This window comes from Pipistrellus kuhlii, unplaced genomic scaffold (genome assembly GCF_014108245.1).
Source record: "Pipistrellus kuhlii isolate mPipKuh1 unplaced genomic scaffold, mPipKuh1.p scaffold_m20_p_10, whole genome shotgun sequence".
Classification (NCBI taxonomy): Eukaryota; Metazoa; Chordata; class Mammalia; order Chiroptera; family Vespertilionidae; genus Pipistrellus; species Pipistrellus kuhlii.
Genome location: NW_023425405.1, coordinates 25,486,847 through 25,510,564, shown reverse-complemented (window position 1 = coordinate 25,510,564; position 23,718 = coordinate 25,486,847). Strand labels below are relative to the sequence as shown.

Below are 23,718 nucleotides of genomic sequence, written 5' to 3'. Positions count from 1 at the left end.
AACAGCTACGATAATATCAATAGACATTATTATGACCAGGCCCAGAGTTCTAAGCTTCCTACATATATTTGTCTCACTTAATCCTCACAACTCGGATAAGTTGATGGTGTTTCCCTTTTATAGGTTAGGTAATTGAGGCACAAAGAGATGAAGTTATTTGCTCAAGGTCACAGAGGAGGGGAAAGGAGAAGCTGAGGTTGAAACCCAGGCAGTCTGACTCCCAAGCTTTTCCTCTTAACTCTTCCACCATAACTGAAGACTCTATTTACAAGATAATTTTAAAAATTATAATGAAGCTCAAACCAGAACCCGTGCTGTATTGTAGGCATCTTTAAGAAGAATTACCAGAGACTAGAAAGATTTTCTTTTCTGCAAAGACCGAAGGCACTTTCAATGCCATGTCACCAGGCTCTTACCACAGAGCTGTTTTATTTTGGATGGTGTTATTTAAGCCACGCTACAGCCAAAGAAGTGCAGCTTAAAAGAAAGCGTGATTATAAGGGGCTTTGTAAGTACATCTTAATAGACTCCCCCGTAATAGCTTCCTTTATCTTGGCTCTCAGCGCTCACGAACATTTTCTAACGGAGGGGACCGACTGCACAAATGCAGGGCGGGCCACGGGCTCCAGCTTGAGGTTGGCAATATGAACACGTCGCAGTGTGAATGATCCAAGTTTTATAAACGAAGAAAAAACAAAGAAGATGCCAGATTCCTCCATTTAGCTCCATTCCTGAAAAAAAAAAAAAAAAAAATTCTGCCTCTCACTGTCACACAAGTGGAGATCAACAGTCACATTTGGGGTTGAATTTGGGAATGGGGGGCGGGGTGGAAGCTTATCACTGGCCAGAATTTGAAAATGCTTTCAGTGCCCTTCTTTTCTAGGTCTAAAATGGCCAAGGAACACTTCCATGATGTATTTTGAGGGGCTTCGTTCCTCAAAGTACCATTTATATATTATATCCCTTTGATAACAACAATGTCACCCCTCTCTTAAGTGCTTCCTATGTGCAAATACAGTGCCAACGGCTTTTCCAACTCCAACTGGGCTGGCGGAAGGGGAAAGAGTGGTTATTTATCCCATTGTATAGATGAGGAAAATAAAGGCTAGACAATTTAAGTGACTTGCAGCTGGTACGAGCCATAGCTAGTTTTAGCTGGGTTCAAATCTAGGCCTGTTTGACTCCAAGTACCCTCTCTTCTAGGCTACTTTGCTCCCTCCCTCAGAGACCTATTTGGCTGGCCCATCAACTGTGTTCCCTGAGCCAGGCCTACTTCTTGGTCCCGAGGACCTGTGATGCCCAGGGCAGCACAGCTCACCAGCCAGCTGGCCGCTGTTGTCACCTGGGAGGCTCACAATCCCGCCCCCTGGATGGTGACGGTCAGCGCCGTGCTGGCCAGCTTTGCCAGAGCCGCCAGAGTAGTCACAGCTGCGTAGCAGGCCCCCAGAGAAGGAGGGCAAAGGCACTTGGAATTCAAGGACAGACTTCCTCAGCCCACGTGGTACCTACAGCGACTGATCTCACAGCCCAAGGATGAGCTAACCGAACACAAAAACCGTTGAGAGAAAGAGGTTCAAGGTAGGTTTGCATTGATTCTAAGTGTTTTCTTCCTCCCAGCCCATCGGCACCAGATCATTTGTGCTTTGCCGACAGAGACTCTGCTGTCTATTGACTTCATGTCTGTGGAATTTGGGCTCTGATTCACAAATTAGGGGTGAGGAGAACCGTGGCAAAGACTAGCCAGATCCAAAACCAGCAAGCAGGGCCGTGCAGACCTGACTCACTGAAGGGTACTCATGCCTTGCCCCCGACCTCCGCTCTGGTGGAGCCAGTGGGACGTGGAGGCACTCACAGCGAACCAGCCAGGCCAGGTCTGTGTCATTCCCCTCTGCTGGCGGACACCAGCATCAGGACAACACAGCCAGCAGCCATAGAGGAATTGTGAGTGAAGAGTGAGGCCTGAGCAGCGGTGGCTGGAAACACTGCTTATTCTTGGTTTTAGATTGAGGTTGCAGCTACCTGCAGAGCAACTGCATTGGACCAAATTGCTGTGCCAACCACATTCTTGCTTCTCTCAGCAACTGCAGGCTTAAGCAAAAGGCACAGAACAGGCTCACGGGCTCACTGGAGCAAAGCCTTTGCAATGAAGAGAGAGAAGAAAAAAAAAATATACACACATTTTGCATCCATTATTTTGAGACATTCTAACTGTCTATTATACTTCTCCTAACCCCCCAAAATACATCTTTCATTTTGATTCATCTTACCCGTATGAACAAGGCACGGCTTACATACGGTAAGTCAAAAATCTTGGGCTCATGGGGTAGATCAAAGTTGCTCCTAAAATAAAGTTGCTCCATATAGCAAAATTTGCTAGATAACTCAGAGAAAGTACAATCCTTTTAAGAGGCTTTCTGGAACTCAAAAGGCAGGATAAGACACAGAGGAAGACACCAAAGTTGGACATACCATTTCCTGGCCCAGGAGCACTACCCAGCCTCCTACCCCAGAGCTGGAAGACCAGTGTCTTGGGTCCTTCACACCTATAGAGGTCACCAACCCTGTGACCCTTCTCCAGGGCGCCTCATCCTTTACCATCTCACTAATGCCTGAGGCATCAGGGGTGTGCAGTCTGCCTCACACCCTAGCACTGGACAGTTCTTCCAGCGGCAGGCACTGCACTGAAGAGCAGGGTATCTGGCTGGCATCACAGCCTGAGCTGGGCCAGGTCCCCCGCCACTCACACCGCCTCCCCCTCACCCCCCCACCCCCGCCACCTGCACACCCTCCCTCTCCTCCTCTCAGTTGGTATCAAGAACTCCTTGGGTGCTGGCCTCTCACATCAGGAATTCCCTGGAATTTTTCCTAATCTTCCATCTGGACTAGCCAGGGGAGAGGGTCTGGCCAGGGATATATTACCCCCTCTCCGCCCCCAAGTCCCCAGCTGATCTCACTTCAAAGTCACTCACTAACTTTATAGGCTACACCCCTTCCCCCATTGCATTTTTTATAATAACTTTCCCATTATCCTGACTTCCTTTTTTTTTTTTTTTTTTTTTTTTTTTTTTTTAGAACACACACCTTTATTACATGAGCTAACACAGGAGGGAAGAGGGTTTATTTGCCTTTCCAGGCCTTGATTTTCCTCAAATAGAACTCCAGCTCCTTGCCCTCGAGCACATAGCCATCTGCTCGGCCACACTGGCCTGGTCTTGAAGCGATGCATGCGAGAAGCTTGCCCTGCTGGAACTGCTCCTCAAGGAGACTGCTGATTTTGGCATTCTTTTTCCTTTCATCGTATTTCTTCTGAATTTTCTTCGATCGTTTTTTGTTCAAAATCTCTTCCTCTTCAGGAGTCAGCTTAGCCCCCTTCTTGCGGCCCAGGGGCAGTGCGTAGTGGGACTCGTACCACTGCCGGTACGGCGTGCTGTCCACCAGCACGATGCAGTTCTTCACCAGGGTCTTGGTGCGGACCAGCTCGTTGTTCGAGGCATTGTACACAACATCAATAATCCTTGTTTTGCGCGTACAACACTCTGAGCCCCAGGAGAAGTTGCCCACGTCCAGCCTCAGGGCGCGGTACTTCTTGTTGCCTCCTCGCACTCGGACTGTGTGGATGCGGCGGGGTCCGATCTTAGTGTTGGCAGCAGGGCGTCCCAGCTCATATTTTCGCTTCTTGTGGTAGGGCTTCCTCTTGCCCCCGGTCTTGCGGCGCTTGTGCCAGTTGTCCTGGGAGATCCCCATAGCTCGGCACCGGCAGGAAAGAGCCTGACTTCCTTTTTGAAATCCTTCTCGCTGTTGTGCTAACCTGATGACCTGGTTTCCTGTGTCACTAAAGAAGTGGAGAGGATTTCTTTGAGTTCCCATCATAGATAGCTCCTGCCTACCTGCCCTCACCTATGCTCCCCCTTCCTTCCTGTTCCTATGGGTGCCTGTCTACACTCCCTGCTAAGCCAACTCCTCACCATCTCTATCTCGCCTCCTCTAAGACATTGACCTTCCCCCGCTTTTTTTTTTTTTTTTAAGTAATGCATCCTTATTATATTAAGGTTAAATCAAAAGGAAATGTTTCCTATAAAACATTGGAGGAATTATTTAAAAAATACTTATCCTAAGGGTGAACTCTATTTTTGGAGACAGAACAGTCACCTGGTTTCTATTGGCGATAGGACAGCCTCAAGGGGTCATTGAAGGGAGATAGGCCACAGGTACAGCCCCAATAAGACACTTGAGGCAGGGAGCCTGGTTGTACTTTCTGACACAAAAGAGCAGGGGGCTCTTAGGCCTATCCCAAGCCAGTCCTGCAGCTAATCCTCCATGTAGTGATCAGTGTCATAACCAGTCACATTCCAAATGATACACAGAAACAGGGGGCAGCTAGCCACAACATATTTGAGCACAATGCCAGCCATCAACACCAAATAGGCCGTTGGGGTGGGGAGGGACTTCTGGACACTCAAAGACCTTCTGAAACCAGGCCGTGCAATTCTGTGCCTTCCAAGAACACGTGACTATGGCTCCCAGCAATGTTTAGGTGGCTATGATTGGTTTGGGAATTCATTTCACTACAATAAGTGTGCAGCATCTTTCTAAGAGAAAGTCTACTCTTGGATCAAAGGTTAGGGAAGGGAACATAACCAGAGGAAACTCTAGTTATGGCTATTACCTGCTATCATCAATAATTAGCTCTCATTTAAAGAGCCCAGATATTGAGACTATCCAATTACATGGCCTCACACAGGTTTGGGAGAACGTAGAAATTAAAACAGTTGCTGAAAGCTTTTCATATTCTCATTCTTTATTAAGTCCAACAATTCAGACTGAATTGGGGATATTTGTGACAGCCGGACACACTATTCTTGCGTCAATGAGACAACACGTCACCCACGTTGCATACAGAGGACACTCGACCAACGGTGGCTCACACTACGAGTACTGGAATTTATTCTGTTCTGCTCCCTAATGTCTAGCACAACCAGAACCATCTTTAAAAGTAACTGGTTTATTAACATATATTACCAAACTTGAAAGTGAAACAAAAGGTAGTTTTCATGGGTGGGTAAAAAGTTTCTATTTCACTGGGCTAAAGAGATCATGGGCAGGAAGACAAGAAATCTAGTTCCTTTGGGCCACCATTTGTCTATCTGTTAAACAGCCTCGTGACAAATATAGTATGGGATAAGTTTTAGTTTTCATTTCATTTAAAATCAATTCTGTTACCTAGTTAAAAACAAACAAACAGAACAATTCTCTTCCAGAGAAAAAGGGCATCTGTTTAGCCAATGGAAAGTAGCTACCATTTTGCCTCTTTCTGGTGAAAAGAACATCAGTTTTGTTCAGAGTCAGTGCACCCACAGCCCAAGGGGATGACTCACATCTGACGCCATTGCCCAGACTCTCTGTGGCTAGAACTGACCTCTGACTGTTCTAACCACTGAGGTGTAAGCAAAAGTCTCCTGAGGGCTTCTGGGACAGATTCTGCTTTCTGAGAAAAGAGGCAAGTGAGAGAGGATGGTACTCAGCTGTGACCTACCCGCCCCCTTGCCTTTGACGGTGGCTGTGATGGCCAGAGCCACCGCACCTGCCTCACACGTGTGAATTGACAACCAATTAGCTGAGGGGGACAAGGCAGATGGGCAGGATTAGCCAGGGTCTTGATGGCATCAGTGGGTTGCTGAACCAACCCTGACTTGATACCTTCTTGTTCGGTAAGTAATGAGTACTAACTGTTCAACCCTTGTCTTTTACTTGCAGCCAGAAACATTTCCAAGGAAAGATAGACCTTCAGTTCCTGGTTCAATGACTGCTCATATACCCACTCTCTGAATTTGCCTATTGCTAATATTTAACACAATAGCTCTATTTCCATATGTATATTTTCAATCTGTGTTGGAAATAAGTTGTGGACATCAAATCCTTTACCTCTTCAGTACATATCTCCTAAAATAAGCATTGTTTTCCTTCATGATCACAACGATATTATCCCTCCTAAAAATATCACTCATTTTCACCCTCCGGGTATGGCTCAGTGGTCATTTGACCTATGAATCATGAGGTCACCGTTTGATTCCCAGTCAGGGCTGGGGTTTCAGGTTCAATCCCCAGCAGGGGTAATGCAGAAGGCAGCCAACCAATGATTTTTTCTCTCTCATTATTGATGTTTTCAACTCCCTCTCTCTTCCTCTCTGAAATTAATAAAAAATATATTAAAAAAAACATTACTCATTCTCTGATATCTGAGAGCTAGTCCTTATTCAGTTTCCCCAATTTTCTCCTAAATATCCTTTTGTGGTTGGAGAAAACTTCCATTTAAATGGTGCAAATGGGATTTGGGATTTTGTTTTACTTTTCCTTCTTCATTTAATAAGGAAAAAAAAAAAAAAAAAAAAAAAGGTACCCTCTTTTTATAACAAAATTTCATTCTCCCCTATTATGGCTTCAGAGCCCAGGACAGCCCCTCAGAAGCTATGAATAAAGCTGCCGAGTTCGGATTGTATACATCCCACTCCGCAATTTACATGCAACAGTCTGAAAAAATAAACAAATAGAAGATGACACCTTTTACCCACCGTTGTGGTCATGATAACACTCACGGCGTGTTTGACATTGCCAACCCTCTTTATAAATATAACTAGGAAAAATGAAGATGCACCTGCACTCTGGAAGAAAGTGCCGGGGAAACAAAGCTCATTGTTTTGTGACATTCAAGTTAGTGACATCAATTGAAATTTTTGTAAAACCTTGTTATGTAAAAGTACTGCTGACTGCCTTTGATTTAAAAAAACACACACACACAAAAAAAAAACCCCTCCTGTTTTACTTAATAAAAACCTCACAGCTCAGAGGAGCCACGCAATGCCAGGATGCTGATGGAACCGCAGCAGCAATATGCCCCTCGCCAAGCAGAGCTGCTTAATGCCTGGCCAGAGACTCACCTAGACCACCCTTCTCTCTCCTCATTCACCGGGCACTTGCGGGTTCTCTCTGCTTTTCCTCCTTCTCAAAAATTGCGATGTCGTTTAATTCTCCCACCATTACTGCATGCTAGGAGAAAAATATTTCAAGTAATAAAAAATGCAATTACACGACTGCAGTACGTTCATAAACTGGAAGAATGCAGAGTGTTTTAACTTACTTTCCATTGGATTCCCCTAAACCCATTAATATTTTATTTATTTCAACCACAGAATGTTAATTGTGTCACCTATTATCAGGGCTTGACTGCATTTGAACAAAGTCCTAGCAATTGCTGTTGACAGACAGACCCTATCATTAATGCTCAAAGCCCATTATTATTATTTTTTTTGGGGGGGGGAGACATTCACCAGCTCTAATCAGACACACACGTTTTTCACACAAAAAGTGGCTAAAAATATGTTTTGACTAAATTATCTGTGTTGCCGTTCATCCCAGGAGTGATGACTCAGTGGTTGGCAAACTCATTAGTCAAACAGAGCCAAATGTCAACAGTGCAACGATTAAAATTTCCTTGGAGAGCCAATTTTTAAAAAAATTTAAACTTAATGCCACTTCTTCAAAATAGACTCGCCCAGGCCGTGGTATTTTGTGGAAGAGCCCCACTCAAGGGGTCAAAGAGCCGCATGTGGCTTTCGAGCCGCAGTTTGCTGACCACGAGTATAAGTCATTTGTCCTTCTTTAACGTGTTCCTTTTCCCACTTTAATTGTTCCAATGGGCAGATGTACTACGCTTGGTATAATGCATGCCCATAATAAATAAAAGCTTCATTAAAGCTTTCACAAACATATTTCCACAAGAAGAGAATGCTTGCTTCTGCTAGAGGCTATGCAATGTCTCAAACTTGAATATTGTGCTTACCGAACGCTGACAGTGAGGAGGGCTGGGTCTCCCACTGGACTCGGGCAGTGCAGATGGATGAATCACAGAGCAGTGCAGCTACCATGGGCGCTTTGTGTGAAAGTGCTGGGGTGCCATGTTGCCCATGGGCTGGAGAGAATGGGGCCAGAATTTCCTGCCACTCATGACAGGAGGTGGCCACACTGGGAGAAGCAGACATGTCACCTCTCTTGTCTCAGTTTGGACAAGGATGAGAGATGACCAAAACATCCCAGGGTGGGTGGATGGGAGGTACGTATTCAAACAAAGACCTTGAATGCATATACACAGGACCCGTAGACACAGACAATAGGGTGGTGAAGGCCTGGGGTGGAGGGTGGGGAGCAGGGGTGGGGGACAGGGGTGGGCCAGAAGGGGTCAGTGGGGGGAAAAGGGGAACATATGTAATACTTTCAACAATAAAGATTTATACCAAATAAAATGATCTTCTCTGGGCCTAAAAAAGTTCCTTTCTCAAAAACCTAGGCCATGTGCCATAATTCTAAGGTTCTTAGAGAAAAGAGTTTTATAGTGAGCTTTGCTATATGTCAGAAATCATTGAGGCAAAAAAGCACTGGCCCTCTTCAGAGTTATGAGGCAACAGGTCCCCAGATTGCCTTAACACTCACAGTGTCCCCTCAGGGCCCTGGCTCCCAGGCCTGCCGAGAGCAAAGCTACCCAGCATCCTCCTCTTCCTCCCTGCAGGCTTTGAAGCACTGATGCTCATCCTTGCTGTCTCGCTGCCCAGCCCCTGAGCAGATGACTCCCTACTGAAGGTTAAGGCCAGCACACGTTCTGGGCTTCTTAGGTTGATTGGCCTTCTTTCAGGGAGCAAGACAGCCTACCCAGAAGAATTCATCTTTTATGGAAATTTCAGGAATCAGTGTTTTCCCTATTGAGTGGAGGAGGGTGGGTTTGGGGATATTCCCAGTCCGATAGTTCATGACATAAACATAACGGATAACATGTAGTGGCAGCTGTGGCCCAGAAAAAAATCTGTATGTGTGTGTTTTTTCTGTCACAAAACCTTAGAGCATTGAGTGAAAAATCCTTGAGGCCCTGATCTGCTTCAGCAATGACCTAAAATATTTCTTACAAACAGACAGCCTCCGTACTTAGTCCATACTTCCTGTTGGGGTTCCTGGTGACACAGCTAAGATAAGAAGGCTTTCACTTGGTAAATGCTCTACCAAAGAAAGCCAGAAAGCCACCCTCAAAGCATTCCACTTGACACATCCCAGACACATCATGTAGTAAGGTTAGCTGCAAATGCTTCAGCCTAAAATAAATGGCTTTGTTTGCAGAAATGTGTTTGGTACCTCGTGTTTGTCAAAGCTCCGCATCCACCTGGAGGTGCTGCAGTCCTGAAACGGGGAGCCTGGCAGAGACCTGCAAGCTGGTAGGGGGCAATGTCAGCTGCATTCCCACCTGTCTCAGGCCCCGGGCACAGGGCTGGGCACAGAGCAGGCAGCCAGACATGAGCCCATCGTGTGAAAGTATAGCAATAGCAGGGGGCCCTGAGCTTGGGGCTCAAAGAATGACAAGGACATGTCCTTCACCTTGGACGCACACACGTGTTACACCACGTGGAGAGAAAAGGGTGCAGGTGTGGTTTTTTTCTAAAGGAAAATATTCACAAAGCATATGGAAATATTAACACAACTTTGAAACTGCAAGTGGCTTCCCTAAACAGGATTTGGCGAAAGTCAAAGAAGCGAATTTAGTGCTCAAGGCAGAAACTCGATGGTACTTGAGAATGGGAAAAGAACATTACAGTTCTCCCTCCAATGGTACACACACACACACACACACACACACAGAGAGAGAGAGAGAGAGAGAGAGAGAGAGAGAGAGAGAGAGAGAGAGAGAGAGAGAGAGAGAATTACATTGTATTAGAGATGTAGACAGACAAATATATACATAGTAAATGTATACATATATACATAAGTATATGTACATATATTTAAACACACCTTCTGTGATGTATCACAGATGCTTTGGTTATGAATAGAGAAATAATGAAATAATTCCCAATGTTTAGACAGAAGCAGGGGTGGAAAGAAAACTTCCTTATTTGGCGTAAGACAATCAGTTTCCTAAAAAGCACTTTTCTCCACATCAACTATAAAAACTTCAAAATTCACCACTTTATTTCTCCTGTAAGGAACAAAATATTTATTTGTACCTGAAAGGAACAAAACTGACCGATACAAAGTCAATATTCAAAGAAAAGGAATTATTTGTCACTGGCCTCCAGGAAGCCAGCCCTTCTCTCTTTTAAAAGATGTTTCTTACTGTTGTTATTCTAAGCAGGAGGAACTGGTAATTGGGAAACGGTTGCAAGGCTTAAGAATGATAGTAGGTGGGTTCCTCCCTTCCTGCACACCAGCTGGTAGAATTATGTGCAGGCTCCAAGTACCACAAGGAGGAAGTGATGGGGCACCAGCTCAGACAGAAGATCCCTCCAAGGCATGCCTGTTCTAGTTTAGGCCAGCTGTGGGCTGGAAGCACACCCCCCACAGACACTGGTGGGCAGTGTTTCTCCATGCACAGGAAATGCTCACACCTATCGGTGCCCAAGCCCCTACTCGGTCAAACTGCCTGGGTTCAGATCCACACTCCACTCACCAGCCCTGTGGTGGCAGTCAGGTTCATTGATTTCTCCCAGCCTCAGTCTCACCTCTAAAATGGGGATAATCACAGTACTTACCTCAGAGTGGTTATGATAATGCGGGAGAGTGCTTAAAAGAGATTCAGGGGTAGAGCGAGTGCTCAAAAGAGCATAGCTAGTATCATTTATGATTAGCAGTATTTGCATATTTCATTATCACCATTATTATGATCATCATCATTATTATATTCAAGGATTTGGCCTGACTTGAAATAAAAGTATGAAATGACCATTATCATGAGGGAGAAGGCAATGAGGAAAACGTGGGAAAGATAAAATTATGCCCACAAACACTCTCTCTCTCTCTTTCCTTTCCCTCCATGCCAGAGGCATTCCCCTGGGATTAAGCTAACAAACCGAGTCCCTCTGAACATGATCCACAGAAATGAGCAAAGCCATCAGAGGGACACAGAGGATAAGAAGAAAAAAAAAAAAAAAGGTAGTTTTACTCCTTTTAAATTAAATCTTAAATAATTAATGCATAAATAGATTCTCCTCATAAAAATTAATACAAATAAAGACAAACTTTCCCTCGACCATTCCTGCCAATTCTAGAGCCCTCCCCGGAGGTACGGAATGCTACTAGGGTGCAATGCATCCTCCAGACCTTGTCCATTGGAAACACACACTGTTCATTTGGGTTCATCACTCTCTGGAGGTGTTTCCATGTCGGTATATGTAGATAGTTCTACCTCCTTCATTCTTTTTCACGTGTACCGATTCCCATTAACCGAATGGATTGCTGTAATAGGTCTGCTGAGAGTCCCTCTCTTGGCCCTCGGTTGGGTCCAGAAGCAGTTGCTTTGTGGGGAAATGTCACTAGCTCGAGAATCTGAGGATGTGTGCTTTGGTTCCAGCACTTCTAATTAGAAGTGAGATCTTGAGATAATCATGAAGGCACTCAACTCCAGTTCCCCTCTCGAGTTAATGAGAGAATTGGGTTACATGGCTTCTAAGCTCCGATGCAGCTACAGCAGTCAGTGTTCAGCTATTGGAATAGGGAATGCCGTGAGTGGGCAGGAGCCGATGCCTTCTCAGGAGGTTCTTCCTGTGAATAAGTATCTGCTTTCCACAAAGGTAGGTCTGTTCATGACCTATGGTCTGACTCATTCTTTTAATGCATGTAGAGTATTTAATAAGAAGTAGGCTTTAGTGCTCGCTTCAGCAGCACATATACTAAAATTAGAAGTAGGCTTTATTTGATTAGAGTCAACATCTTGTACACAAATTTGTCTGGTAGAAGTTAGCTGAAAATATCTGCAGCTGGGCTGTTTATTGGGGATGGAAGTAGGGTATTAGACAGCAGGTTTGGGGAAGTGAGTGCTAAAAGAGGGGGATCTGAGAGCTCTAAAACGGCTCATTTCCATCATTTGTTCAACACTTCCTGAATGACCACTATGTCTACTGGTGAGGACATTAAAGAATCAAGGCCATTAGTCTTTGTACTTCCATATCCTTCGCCGTTGGCCATTCTCCACCCAAAGGGTGTCCGCATGATGGTGAGACCTGTTGCTCCCCCTCCATCACCAAGCTACCTGCTGAGGACAGTGCAGGTTGGCCAGTGGAGCTGCTTGTCCGCATGCTTTTTTAATATGCTTCCCTTCAACCCCACAACTCATGCTGTATTCAGAGGGGCAGGGGAGGGGAAGGTGGCTCACAATAACCACTTTATTTCTCTTATCAGTATTTCTGAAGTATGTTTTAAAAATTGTTACTGACACCAAAAAGAAATATTCTTTCGACAGAAAACTGGGACCTATTAGGGTGTCAATGAGCAGTGGTAAAATGTGGAGTGTGTAGGGCGGTTAAAGGTGAAGGTCGCAGTGTTGGATGGGAGGAGGAGACCCAGCAAGTTCCACCTACCTTCTCCCTTTTACTCTCTGAACTACAGTGGGTTGTAAAGACCTGGGGAGTCCGTAGCATGACTGCCCCACACCCCCTGGTACTAAGCCCTCAGGGAAGCTAAGTTCAATTCCTTTGCCCCACATCCTGTTGGACCACTTCACATCCCCAACTATGTCAAACTCTATTGGGTGAAAGGAGTTAAAGATTTTTCTGACACAGCTCCTACCTCCCCACATTGGCCTGCTAATAATGGAAATTCGTTATTCTATGAGTTTCCCTGGTGTCCCTTTTCATCCTCAAAACCCAAGGGCTGCAAACAGAAAATAACAATGCCATATGCCTATAATTCAGCAAGACAGGCCTGACTACAAGCTATCCATTAACGTTTATGTAAGCTGGAAACAAGTTTCAGGAAATGAAAACTGGATTATATGGACACTTTGGCAAAAATACTCTAGACTTCCAAAAGCAGTCATTAACTACTAGGTCTCTGTTGTGCAGGCAGAAATTCTCAAAAATATTCCACATAGATTACTCATGTTTACACATACTCCTTTTCAGATAAATCATTCCACTTATATTAATTGAATGTCAAGAAAAGTTTTACTTATTCTTGACATTTCACTTTTAAGAAAAAATATTTGAAATATCAAAAACTTTCGTTTTAGCTAGTTAAAAATGCATGAGCATAATGAGTGTGTTTAATAAAGTGATTTCTTTAGAATTATAATTCATTTCCGCTGTATCTAGGAGCATTTTGAACACAGAACGGTAGAACGATAAATATGTAAAATTGAATAAAAGGTCTAACATTCCTTCTTCCCTTTCATTCATTCGTATCCCTTTGTACACCAGTCTCTGTTAAACTTAGTTCTACTTGAGGCATTTATGGGCAAATGTTATCTTGCAGAAAACCTTAGCAGAGGTATGGGCAGAAATGACAGAAACATAAAAGCTATGTAAGTAGTAAAGCGAGAGAGAGACCTAACAAATGCTAAAGATCAGACACCTGAATCCCAAGGGTGTGTCCCACCTCAGGGGACCAGCCTTCCCTACCCTACCCTTTCCTCCTGGTGAGCTGCACTTTTCTCCTAACTTCTGTGAGATGTTCGGCATTCTTACCATTTTTCCCTTCGCATAAACCTTATTCTGCCCCCGATAGTGAGGCAAACAGCCCTGCACATTTTTAAAAGCATCACTTCCACATTACAAATCATATTTCACCTGTCGAAATCCTTTCTTTGCTTCTTAGCTAGTTGTCACCATTTAATGTTCCACCGCTTAGATCCCTTGTGTACAGTGCTATTTCTCTAAGCAACCGCAAGCAGGAAATGGTGTAGGGCAAAGACAGTGCCAAACCTCAGCAGGGCAAAGAGGCTGTTTTTATTATTGTGGTTTCCTTATATTGTACACACCGTGATATCCAGCTAGCTGGGCTCTGTGGCTAATATCGTATTTGAAATGAAAAATGGCTCCACGTTCTTCAAAATGTGCATTCTCAAAAGCTGTCTTCTTGAATTTCTATTTTTTAAAAACAGTCTTCTAGAAATTAAAATCATTTTTAAACCGGCTTTGCAAATTCCAGCAAGAGATTGAGTCCATATCCCTCGAGGGTCTATTCTGTCGAGTTCCCTTGCTTCCCCCTAGCCAAAAAGATAAGCCATTTAAAAATTCTGTATAATTACTTTTTAAAAATAAGCTTTAAGTATTCAACATACAGCTAGTGAGGCTCCCTGGGACTTGTGCAGAGCGAGCAAGGGATAAAGGGACACATGGCAAGAACTGGACGAGGAAAATCCATAAACTGAATAGGACTCTAAAGCAATGGAACAAAGCGAACATTATTGGGCGGACTGCAATTCTGGTTGAGCCATTTCTGAAGTAACCCTGAATTAATTGGGTCGGCAAGTAAGTAATTGCGGATTTTTTAAAGAAAATCAAAGACAATTTTTTCATGGAACTAAATAACTTTATTCTGTAATGTATTGCCCATTTTGATCAATGACCTCTTGCCATCTTTCAGGCAGCATCATAATCCCACGTTCAAAAAACTTCTGGTTTTTATTAGCAAAAAACTGAATCAGGTACGATTTGACATCATCATCATTATTGAAATTTTTACCATTCAAGGAGTTTTGTAAAGATCGAAACAAAAAGTAATCAGATGGTGCAAGGTCAGGACTATATGGTGGATGTGGCAAAACATCCCAACCCAGCTCCATTAATTTTTGCCGAGTGACCAAAGATGTGTGTGGCCTTGCATTGTCATGATGGAATACAACACCTTTTCGATTTGTCAATTTGGGCCGCTTTTCTTCAACTGCATTGTTTAATTTCATTAGTTGTTCAATGTAGACATCAGAATTGATCGTTCGGTTGGGTGGTAAGAGTTCAAAGTAGACAATTCCTTTGTAATCCCACCAAACTGATAACAAAACCTTCTTTTGATGAATATCAGCTTTTGATGTTGTTTGAGTTGGTTCACCTGGCCTGCTCCACGATCTTTTCTGCTTGATATTGTTGTAAACAACCCATTTTTCATCGCCAGTTATCAGTCGTTTTAAAAATGGATCATTTTCATTACGTTTCTTTAGCAAATCGCAGCTGCTAATGCGTTGCGTTAACTGTGATTCTTTCAGTTCGTGAGGAACCCATGTATCGAGTTTTTGAACATAGCCAAGTTGTTTTAAGTGATTTTCAATGCATGTATGTGATACATGAAGCTTCTCTGCAATCTCACGTGTTGTACTGTGACAGTCCGAATTGATTATTGCTTTGATTAGGGCGTCATCAACTTCAACTGGACAACCAGAGCGTTTTTCATCTTTGAGTGAAAAATCACCAGAACGAAATTTGGCAAACCAATTTTGACACTGCCGTTCTTTTAAGGCTTCGTCACCATAAACAGCACATAACTTTTTATGAGCTTGCGATGCGTTTTTCCCTTTGTGGAAATAAAAAATCAAAATATGACGAAAATGTTCCTTTTGATTTTCCATTTTTCAACGAATGCCAAACGAAAACTACAAAACAGATCAAAAAACTTTTTTTACTGATTAACAGCTGAATAGCCAACTATCAAATAACAAAATGTGTTTTACATTTTTACTACGTCTGCAAACCTAAAAATTCAACTGAAGCCATATATGTGTGAAACCCGCAATTACTTACTTGCCGACCCAATAATTGGTTCAATTTGACCCCTGCAAAGCTGATTGAAGGACACACAGTTCACAGTTGCATGAATTCCTTTCATATGACAATTAAGCAGCAAGGCTAAAGCAACTGCTGCCTAGCAAAAACGTGGGCTTTGATCCTAGTTTAGCTGCAGACTCCTGACTTGATGAAGTCTCTGAAAGTGTCTGTACCTTAGTTTTGACTTTTGTTAAATTCTCTTTGGTTATTTCACGGACTTCTTTGGAGGGAGGGAGGAGGAGGTCATGGATCTTAAAAAGTTTCACTGAGCCTTTCCTGGCAGAGAGAAGCACGGCCTGGTTCTGTTCCCATCTCCCACCACCCTGAGCCATCATTTTTCCCCCCGCAAAGAGGAGTCTTCTCTGACATCTGGGAGTCCAGAGTGCAAATCCATCTCTTGTTAGCTCTGAACATTGGGCAACTGACTTACCTTCTATAAGCCACATGCACTCAACAGATACTGAGTTACTACTATATGCCAAGCCGTTTTCTAGGGGGTGAACAAGACAGAGTCCGCACTTCCTAAGCTCCCAATCTTATGAAGTGAGAAACAATGAGCAGGTGGATGAAGAGGCATTTAGTGTACTGTCAGGTAACCCTAAGGGCTGGAAGTAGCCGGTGGTGGAGAGTGAAGGAAGACTGTTTTAGATGAAGCCTCAAAAACGGACTCTGGGTGTAAGGCTGGGTCCGAGACTAAAGGAAGCAAGGGACTGAACTATCCCTGCGGGGAGAACAGTGACTGCAGATGGGAACAGCTCACCTGCTCCGAGAATGGCCAGGGGCCGGCATGGCTGGAGCGAGGTCAGTGTGAGGCAGAGCAGGAGACGGGGTCGGGGAGGTCCATGGGGCCAGTGCCTGAGTGCCTGTGGGCCTTTAGATCCCATTCAGTAACAGGAAGTAGTCAGGGAATTTTAGCAGAGAAGTGATATGATGTCATGTTATAAAGTTGGCTCAGGCTGATTTATGGAGAATGGACTATCTGGAGGTCACCATGGAAACAGAAAGGAAGTTATAGTAATGACTGTGGCAAGGGATGTTGGTAGTTCACTAACCTATACCATGAGGATAAGATCAACAACCGCTTAGCGCTGTTGTGAGAATTAAATGAAATCATGTAAGTGGCTTAACATAGCACCCAATACATAGCAATAACTCAACGGGAGCATTACTATTGCTATCATCGATTGCTTGGGGTCAAGTCTTCTACCCCAATGCGTAGCACCTTTTCTGAGCTTTGGCACTCCCCTTGCTCAAGGGACTCCAAATAGGCCTTACTCCTAAAGCAGTCCTACATACAATGTGTTTGGTTACAGATGTTCGAAAGGCTTTCTCAAGACTATTTTTGCTGATTGTGGTAGTAAGGCCTGCCGCTGATGACAGTAGAGGCGCAGCACGGTGACGTGGAGAGCAACTGGTTCAACAGCCCTTCAGGGGCATTTGGTCATGGGGGCAGGGTGGATGTCTGAGTGTCACAATGACAGGGGTCAGTGCTGGCCCTTAGTGAGTGAGGTTCAGGGATACTAAATGGGACAGCCCCACACAATTGTTTCCAACTCAAACCGCTCCTGTTGTCCCTCTGGGAAACAGGTGGGTGGCAGGAGAGTCTCCCTCCATGCAGGTGTGCACAGCCCACCTCCAGGGAAGTTGTGCAATGGGGCAGGGAGACCTGGAGATGCTGGTGTGGAGGAAAGAGCATTGGATAGAGGATCAGGCATCAGTCTCAACTCTAACAACACAAGTCATGTGACTTTCAATATTTCATTTATCTAGCTTCTTTATCCATAAAAATGGGAGCCTAGCTGGTGTGCCTCAGTGATTGAGTGCTGACCCATGCACCAAGAAGTTGCCAGTTTCATTCCCAGTCAGGGCACATGCCCATGTTTCCAGCTTGATCCCGATCCCCAGCAGGGGGCATACAGGAGGCAGCTAACAGATGTTTCTATGTCATCTATGTGTCTATCTCTCTATTCCTCTTCCTTCCTCTCCCTTCTTCTCTCTTAAAATCAATAAAAACATTTCATATTTTTTTTTTTAAAGAAAAACAGGAGAATTTTCCTTGAATACCCTTGGAAGGTTAGGGAAATTCACTTTATCTTTTCCCGTGTGGGCATTTATTAAAATATAATCACGAGGCCAAACAACCTGTCTCTCTGCACACACAAGTCACTAATGAGATAGAAGAGAAATTACAATTCAATCAACATTAACAAAGAGCTGCAAGCTCCCATTAGAGAAGTAGGAAATGTGCTTTCAAAATCACAGGCCTCGCTTCTGCAAGCCAAACATTTTATATTTAATTAAACTTTGCAAATGCCAATTATTTTTCCCTGAATTAAGCATATTTCCCCAAGAATATTAATATTGTACTAAAACATATTAAATAAAAGACACTCAAAATGCTACATGGACTTTTAAAACAAAATTACAAGTAAAATTGTTTATGGCACACATCTTCTTTTTAAAATAGAAAAGGAAACAACCCCAGGGCACAGGGTAAGCTTTTTCTGTTTTGCCTTGTTTTTGTTTCAATTATGAGTATCTCCTTTATGGCAAAATAGTGTTGTTGGGAGAACTTCTGATCTGCTAGAATAAAATTAAACTAATCTCTTATTATTTTTATTTATTTTAGTCAGGGAATAACCACTTCGATGCCTTCATTCATTATTCTTTAATTCACTAACAGATCATAATTATCTACCGTAGGCCAGTTTTGCACAAACTTACAAATCTTATTCTGAAGAGCACGCCTAGACCAAATAAATGACAAAATAGGAATAGGAGGTAGAGGAGCAACAAACTCTAAAAGCTAAACTTTGTGTAATTTTTTGAAAGAGATGGCTTTCTTTAGTTAGTAAAATAAATTATCAATAACAAAAATTAAGAGTTTAAATGTACTGAAGTTAAAATTTTGGCAAACTAAGTATATTAAGTAAGATTAATTACTTTGGCAGGCTCTGTTTACCATGTATTCACCCCTTCTTTGCTAATAATACTAATTTATTCAGGCAGCATCAGAAATCTCTCTATCTCAACGTAGCTGGATTTTGCCTCCATTTCCAGAATAAGAATCTTAATTTGTCAAACCAAGTCACTCTGCGTGTGTACAATGATTGCTATGACGGTGGTGCTAAGAACCAGTTTTAGCCAATGAGACGTAAATAGACCTCTGCTAGGAAGGCTTCCAAGATAGCTCTTAATTCACTGTATTGAAAAGACAGGCTCTGATTAGGGATGTAAATTTTAATTCCTAGAGCAACCACTAAAACACACACACACACACACACATACACACACACACACAAAGAGGTATAGTTAAAATGCCAATGGAATACTAAAAAAAATAAATAAATAAGTAAAACATTGGGGACAGAAGAACAAAAAAACAGAGGGTACAAATGAGGAAAAGAAATGGTAAACCGAAATTCAACTGAATCATAATCACATCTGGTTGATGTTCTACAAAAGGCTACAAAAGACGTACTTGAAACAAAAAAATACAAATCAGTTTTAAAGAAGTGGAATTTTTTAAATGCTATGAATTCTAAAACAATGTTTAAGTAACACAAATGAAGTCAGGAAAAAGGAAAACAAAAACAGTGGGAACTAACATGATCGTGAGCATATTTCTTCGCAAAAGCATTATGAAGTAATCAAGCTCCTATATGATTGTATAAGGTATATGAAAAAGAAAAACCCTAAGATACTGAAATTATATGTCCCAAGCAATAGAGCAACAAAAACCATGAACTAGAAAGTGGCACAAATGCAAAAGGAAATGGAACTATCAATGTAACTTAAAATCTCAACAATCCATTATCAGAATATGGCAAAACATACCAGACAGGTTTTTTCTTAAAAGTTGAATAAAATAATAAACAATGTAGTCATAACTCCATTTAAAATAACAGCAAGGAAAAAGAAAATATATATTCTTTTCAAGTTATCATGAGTTTTTTACAAAAAGTAACCGTATCTTGGGAAGCAATGATGTGACTGGGAGATGCACTAAGGCAGAAATTCTACACACAGTGCACTCGAACCACAACCAACCAAGTTACATTATGACAGAACTTAAGTGTCCAAATAGAAGTATATTTCTATATACTTTCCAAATGCATAGCTAAATTTCAAAATAACACAACATGCAAATACATTATGTCAACATTTATGGGATACTACAAGGTCAACCTTGCAAGCAGAGCTTTCTATGGAAAGTGTCTCAGGCCTGCTATTAATTCTTTTCTGCAGGCCTTCTCTCTAGGATTTTGGCTCTGAGGGTCCTAGTTGCCTAAAAGTTTTTCAATGACTTCAGAGTTTTGAAAAAGTTTATCCAATGTTGAAAGGAAGAAGAGTTACACAGTATCTTCTATGCTGCCACCAATTTCCTGGATTGGACTCATAGTTTATCTACAATAGTAAAACAGATCTTTATTCACCATCATGTGTTAGGTACCATTCTAAAAATTCCACGGTGCAAGGGTCCAGTGAGGGAGAGGATTCTATTAGAACACTTAAGTGTGAACCAAGTGTCATAGTGGTCAAGAAGTCTCAGGAAAAAATCTTTTGAGATCATCAGTAGAACCCCAAGTCACAAAAGACATACCAATATGCTGTATCTATAATACTGACCTACAATCTTTGAATAGGGACAGATAAACAGAGCTGAAACCATCAGTGTTGATATGGCTTAGATAAAACTATAGTCCCCTTTAGAATGATTTAGTTGCTTATTCCAAAAAACCTTTGCCCAGGACAAGATTGTAAGCAAAACAAAGAGAAACCATCTCTAATTTTTTGTTTGCATAAGGAAATTCCCATAGGATGGAGACATTAATCTGCTTACCTGAGCAAACTGCCAGCTTCTCAAACAGGTTATCAAGACTCTTGAAGATCCTTGCTTTCGGTTTCCACCCATCCTAAACCATTTCATTAATGTTGCCGAAGCCAGTCAGTTCCCCATCTTCACAGATGTGCCTTAAAGCATTTGGGCACAGATCCCAAAACTCTACAAATATCCAATTTCCAGGTTCTGAGATACAGCTAAGTGTATCAAAGTGGTGTACTCTCTTAATGCAGTTTTAGTGCTTAGTTTTACTTTATTAACAGATTGTCTGATGATCAGTGGGAGAGTTCAACAATGACATGGTGGGTTTTGTGGGTGTGAGTGTGTGTTTTTTTTTTAAAGGATTGCTCATTTAATTGGTGTGTACTATACAGAAGATTATTTTTCTGTCAGGCCAATTCACCTTTCACTAACAGATCTATGTTGCCATTAGTTGCATCTATGTTAATGGCTTTATCTTAGGGAGGCCGCATTTGGAATACAAGATCTCTTCAACAATTTGACCTTTTTAAAACAACCTAAGTGTCTATTGGTGGATGAATGAATAAAGAAAGTGTGGGCTGTTATTCAGTCTTAAAATGGGTTATTATTCAGCCTTAAAAAATGAAATCTTGCCATTTGTGGAACATGGGTGGACCCTGAGGACATAATACTAAGTAAAGTAAGTTAGAGGCAGGGGTGGGGAGTGGGCAAAATGGGTACGCAGGTTAAAAGGAACAAACTTCCAGTCATAAAATAAATATGTTATGGATATGTAATCTTAAAAGTCACATCACAAGAGAAAAAACCTTTTACTTCTGTATGATAATGAATATTAAATAGACTTATTATGGTGGTCATTTTACAATATATACACATTGAATCATTATGTTGTACACCTGGAACTAATATAACCTTATATGTTAATTATACCCCCATAATTAAAAAAGGAGGTATAACCCTTTGTAACTACAAACCACCACTAGAAACACAAAGATTCATTGTTGTCATCTACTGAGCTGAGTTTGTAAAAGAGTCAACCAAGGAACTCATTAGAAATACAGGTTTCCATGCTTTATACTCAGTTATTCTGATTCAGGGGGATTAGCACAAGGCCCAGGAATCTACTTTTAAAAACACCAGTTTTTCCCTAATTCAGGCTGTCTTTAGATCACTATATATATAATATAGTCTCAAAAAATATATATATATAGTCTCCATATTAAATGTTTCACATAGTTCGTAGGAAAATGGGGTTATATTCTGTCTATATATTGTTCTATAATATGCTTCCCCTCCAGGGAAAATTGTTATATAATCTTTTTGAATAATCACATACAAATCTTATGGTTTTTAATGGCTACATTATATTCCACTATATGCATGTACCATATGTTATGTAGTCCCCTATTAATGATCATTTAGATATTTTATGTTTTGTTTTGTTTTTGCTACTACAAGCAATACTGCAATGAATACCTTTACACATTTGTGCTAACATTTCTGTACAATAGAGAAAGTGGAATAAACATAGAAGAGTAGACTTGCTATGTCAGGTGATATGTGTAGCACTTTAAAGTTTGATGGATCCTGCTGAATTGCTCACCAACTTAGCTATACAACTTAGCTATACAGTGTTGCCTAATGATGTCCCACTCCTATACCAATACCAGTATCAATCTTTTTCATCTTTATCTATCTGATGAGGTAAAGCATAAATAAAATCTTAATTTGCATTTACCATGTTTTTAATAATAATCAGCATTCACCATACCACTGAAATGAAATTATTTAAAATTCTATAAAACATATCATAACTTATTTTTGGAAAACTTTTATTTTTAACTTAAAACTTAAGTCTGTCGCTTATAAGATAAATGGGGTGGATTTCCAAATATATGTCCATTACATAGTATTTCTCAGTTTTACCAAGTGATAAAAAAGAAAAGTGAGAGTAATCAGTCTCGTGCTCAAGCCCTAACTTTGCCATTCATCAGCTAAGTGACCTTGTGCGAGTTGCTTACTCTATTGAGAGCTTTAGTTTCCTCTTTTGTAAATGGGGATTACACTCATTTTATATTATTGTTTTCGAAGGTTAGATGAGACTTTAATTACAAATATTACAAACACCACAATAACAATGCAAGAAAAATTAGCAAGTGACTAGAATTATTTGTATGTCTTTCCTAATAATTATAAAATAATTGTGTTGGTTACCTAATAGAAAGACAGATTCTATTAGTTGAGTCAATAATTAATTGGGATTAATAAAGTCACTAGAATGGCGTGTTTTCCACAAATTTAACATAGTGCTTACAAAATCACTGCTCTGATTGTTATGATTCACCACAAACACTCCTTCAAATATTTCCTAAATTACAGTTTCTTAGATGAAATGGAATTATCCAAATACGTAATCAACTATTCATCAAAATTTTTACTTCAAGCCCTCACCGGTGTGGCTCAGTGGATAGATAGAGCGTCGGCCTGCAGACTGAAGGTCCCACATTCGATTCCCGTCAAGGACATGTACCTTGGTTGTGGTCACATCCCTAGTAGGGGGCGTACAGGAGGCAGCTGATCAATGTTTCTTTCTCATCGATGTTTCTCACTCTCTATCCCTCTCCCTTCCTCTCTGTGAAAAATCAATAAAATATTTTTTTTTTTTAAAAAGATTTTCAAGTTTCTAAGAGGATCCTGCTTCTAAGCACACATTTCTAAGTAATGCAATTCAAGTAATGCCATGGAGATTTCCTAGAGCCAATAAATGAAATTCTAAAATTTTACTGTAATACATTGGACTCTATTAATTATCCTTGATTCTTTCCCCAAAATAACACCAATCTAATTCATTCATTAAATGTCGCAATACCTACCATGCACCAAGTCCTATGGTAGGTACTTTGGGCATATAACCTGCGATCAAGAGATAAGGACTCATATTCAAAATAAAAGGACAAAGCATTATCTAAATGTGCTTGTGACTTTGAAATGACAAATAACCAGCGAAAGGTACATGACCCATGGAACTCACCTTTTGGATGAACACTGATACACTGATGGATCTGTCACATTTCTCACCCCTCATCCATGTAAAACATAAAGGAATGAGATGCCATTGCTTTATGACTTACTTCCAAAAAGCTCTCTCAATGGCTCAGGTTATCTAACCTTCCTCCTTTATTTTCTTCTTCCACATCATGATTTTTACTAAGTTTTATGATGATTTTTTTAATGAGTGAAATTATCTGGAAAAAATATTTTTCAATTTTTGTTTAATAAAAGTCAACACTGCTGTAAAAAAGTATTGCATGTGGAGACCATTTACAC

The 23,718-nt window shown here is 41.5% G+C and overlaps 1 protein-coding gene and 1 long non-coding RNA gene across 2 annotated transcripts; one reads left to right on the top strand and one right to left on the bottom strand.

Annotated features, from left to right (window-relative positions):
• Window positions 1–281: 281 nt before the first annotated feature.
• On the top strand, window positions 282–5,241 carry LOC123651911. The gene is made up of 2 exons (XR_006740899.1): window positions 282–1,578; window positions 4,807–5,241. It is a non-coding gene; the product is annotated as an uncharacterized LOC123651911 (long non-coding RNA).
• LOC118714201 (40S ribosomal protein S8-like) lies at window positions 3,059–10,480 on the bottom strand. Its single transcript, XM_036429194.2, has 2 exons — window positions 10,473–10,480; window positions 3,059–3,772 (listed from the first exon to the last, which is right to left on the bottom strand). The coding sequence occupies exon 2, from the start codon at window positions 3,742–3,744 to the stop codon at window positions 3,118–3,120; it is 627 nt and encodes a 208-aa protein (XP_036285087.1). The 5' UTR covers window positions 3,745–3,772; window positions 10,473–10,480; the 3' UTR covers window positions 3,059–3,117.
• Between the last annotated feature and the right edge of the window lie 13,238 nt (window positions 10,481–23,718).

Coding starts and splice junctions, on each gene's coding strand:
- LOC118714201 (XM_036429194.2), bottom strand. CDS start 3,744: ATGGGGATCTCCCAGGACAACTGGCACAAGCGCCGCAAGACCGGGGGC.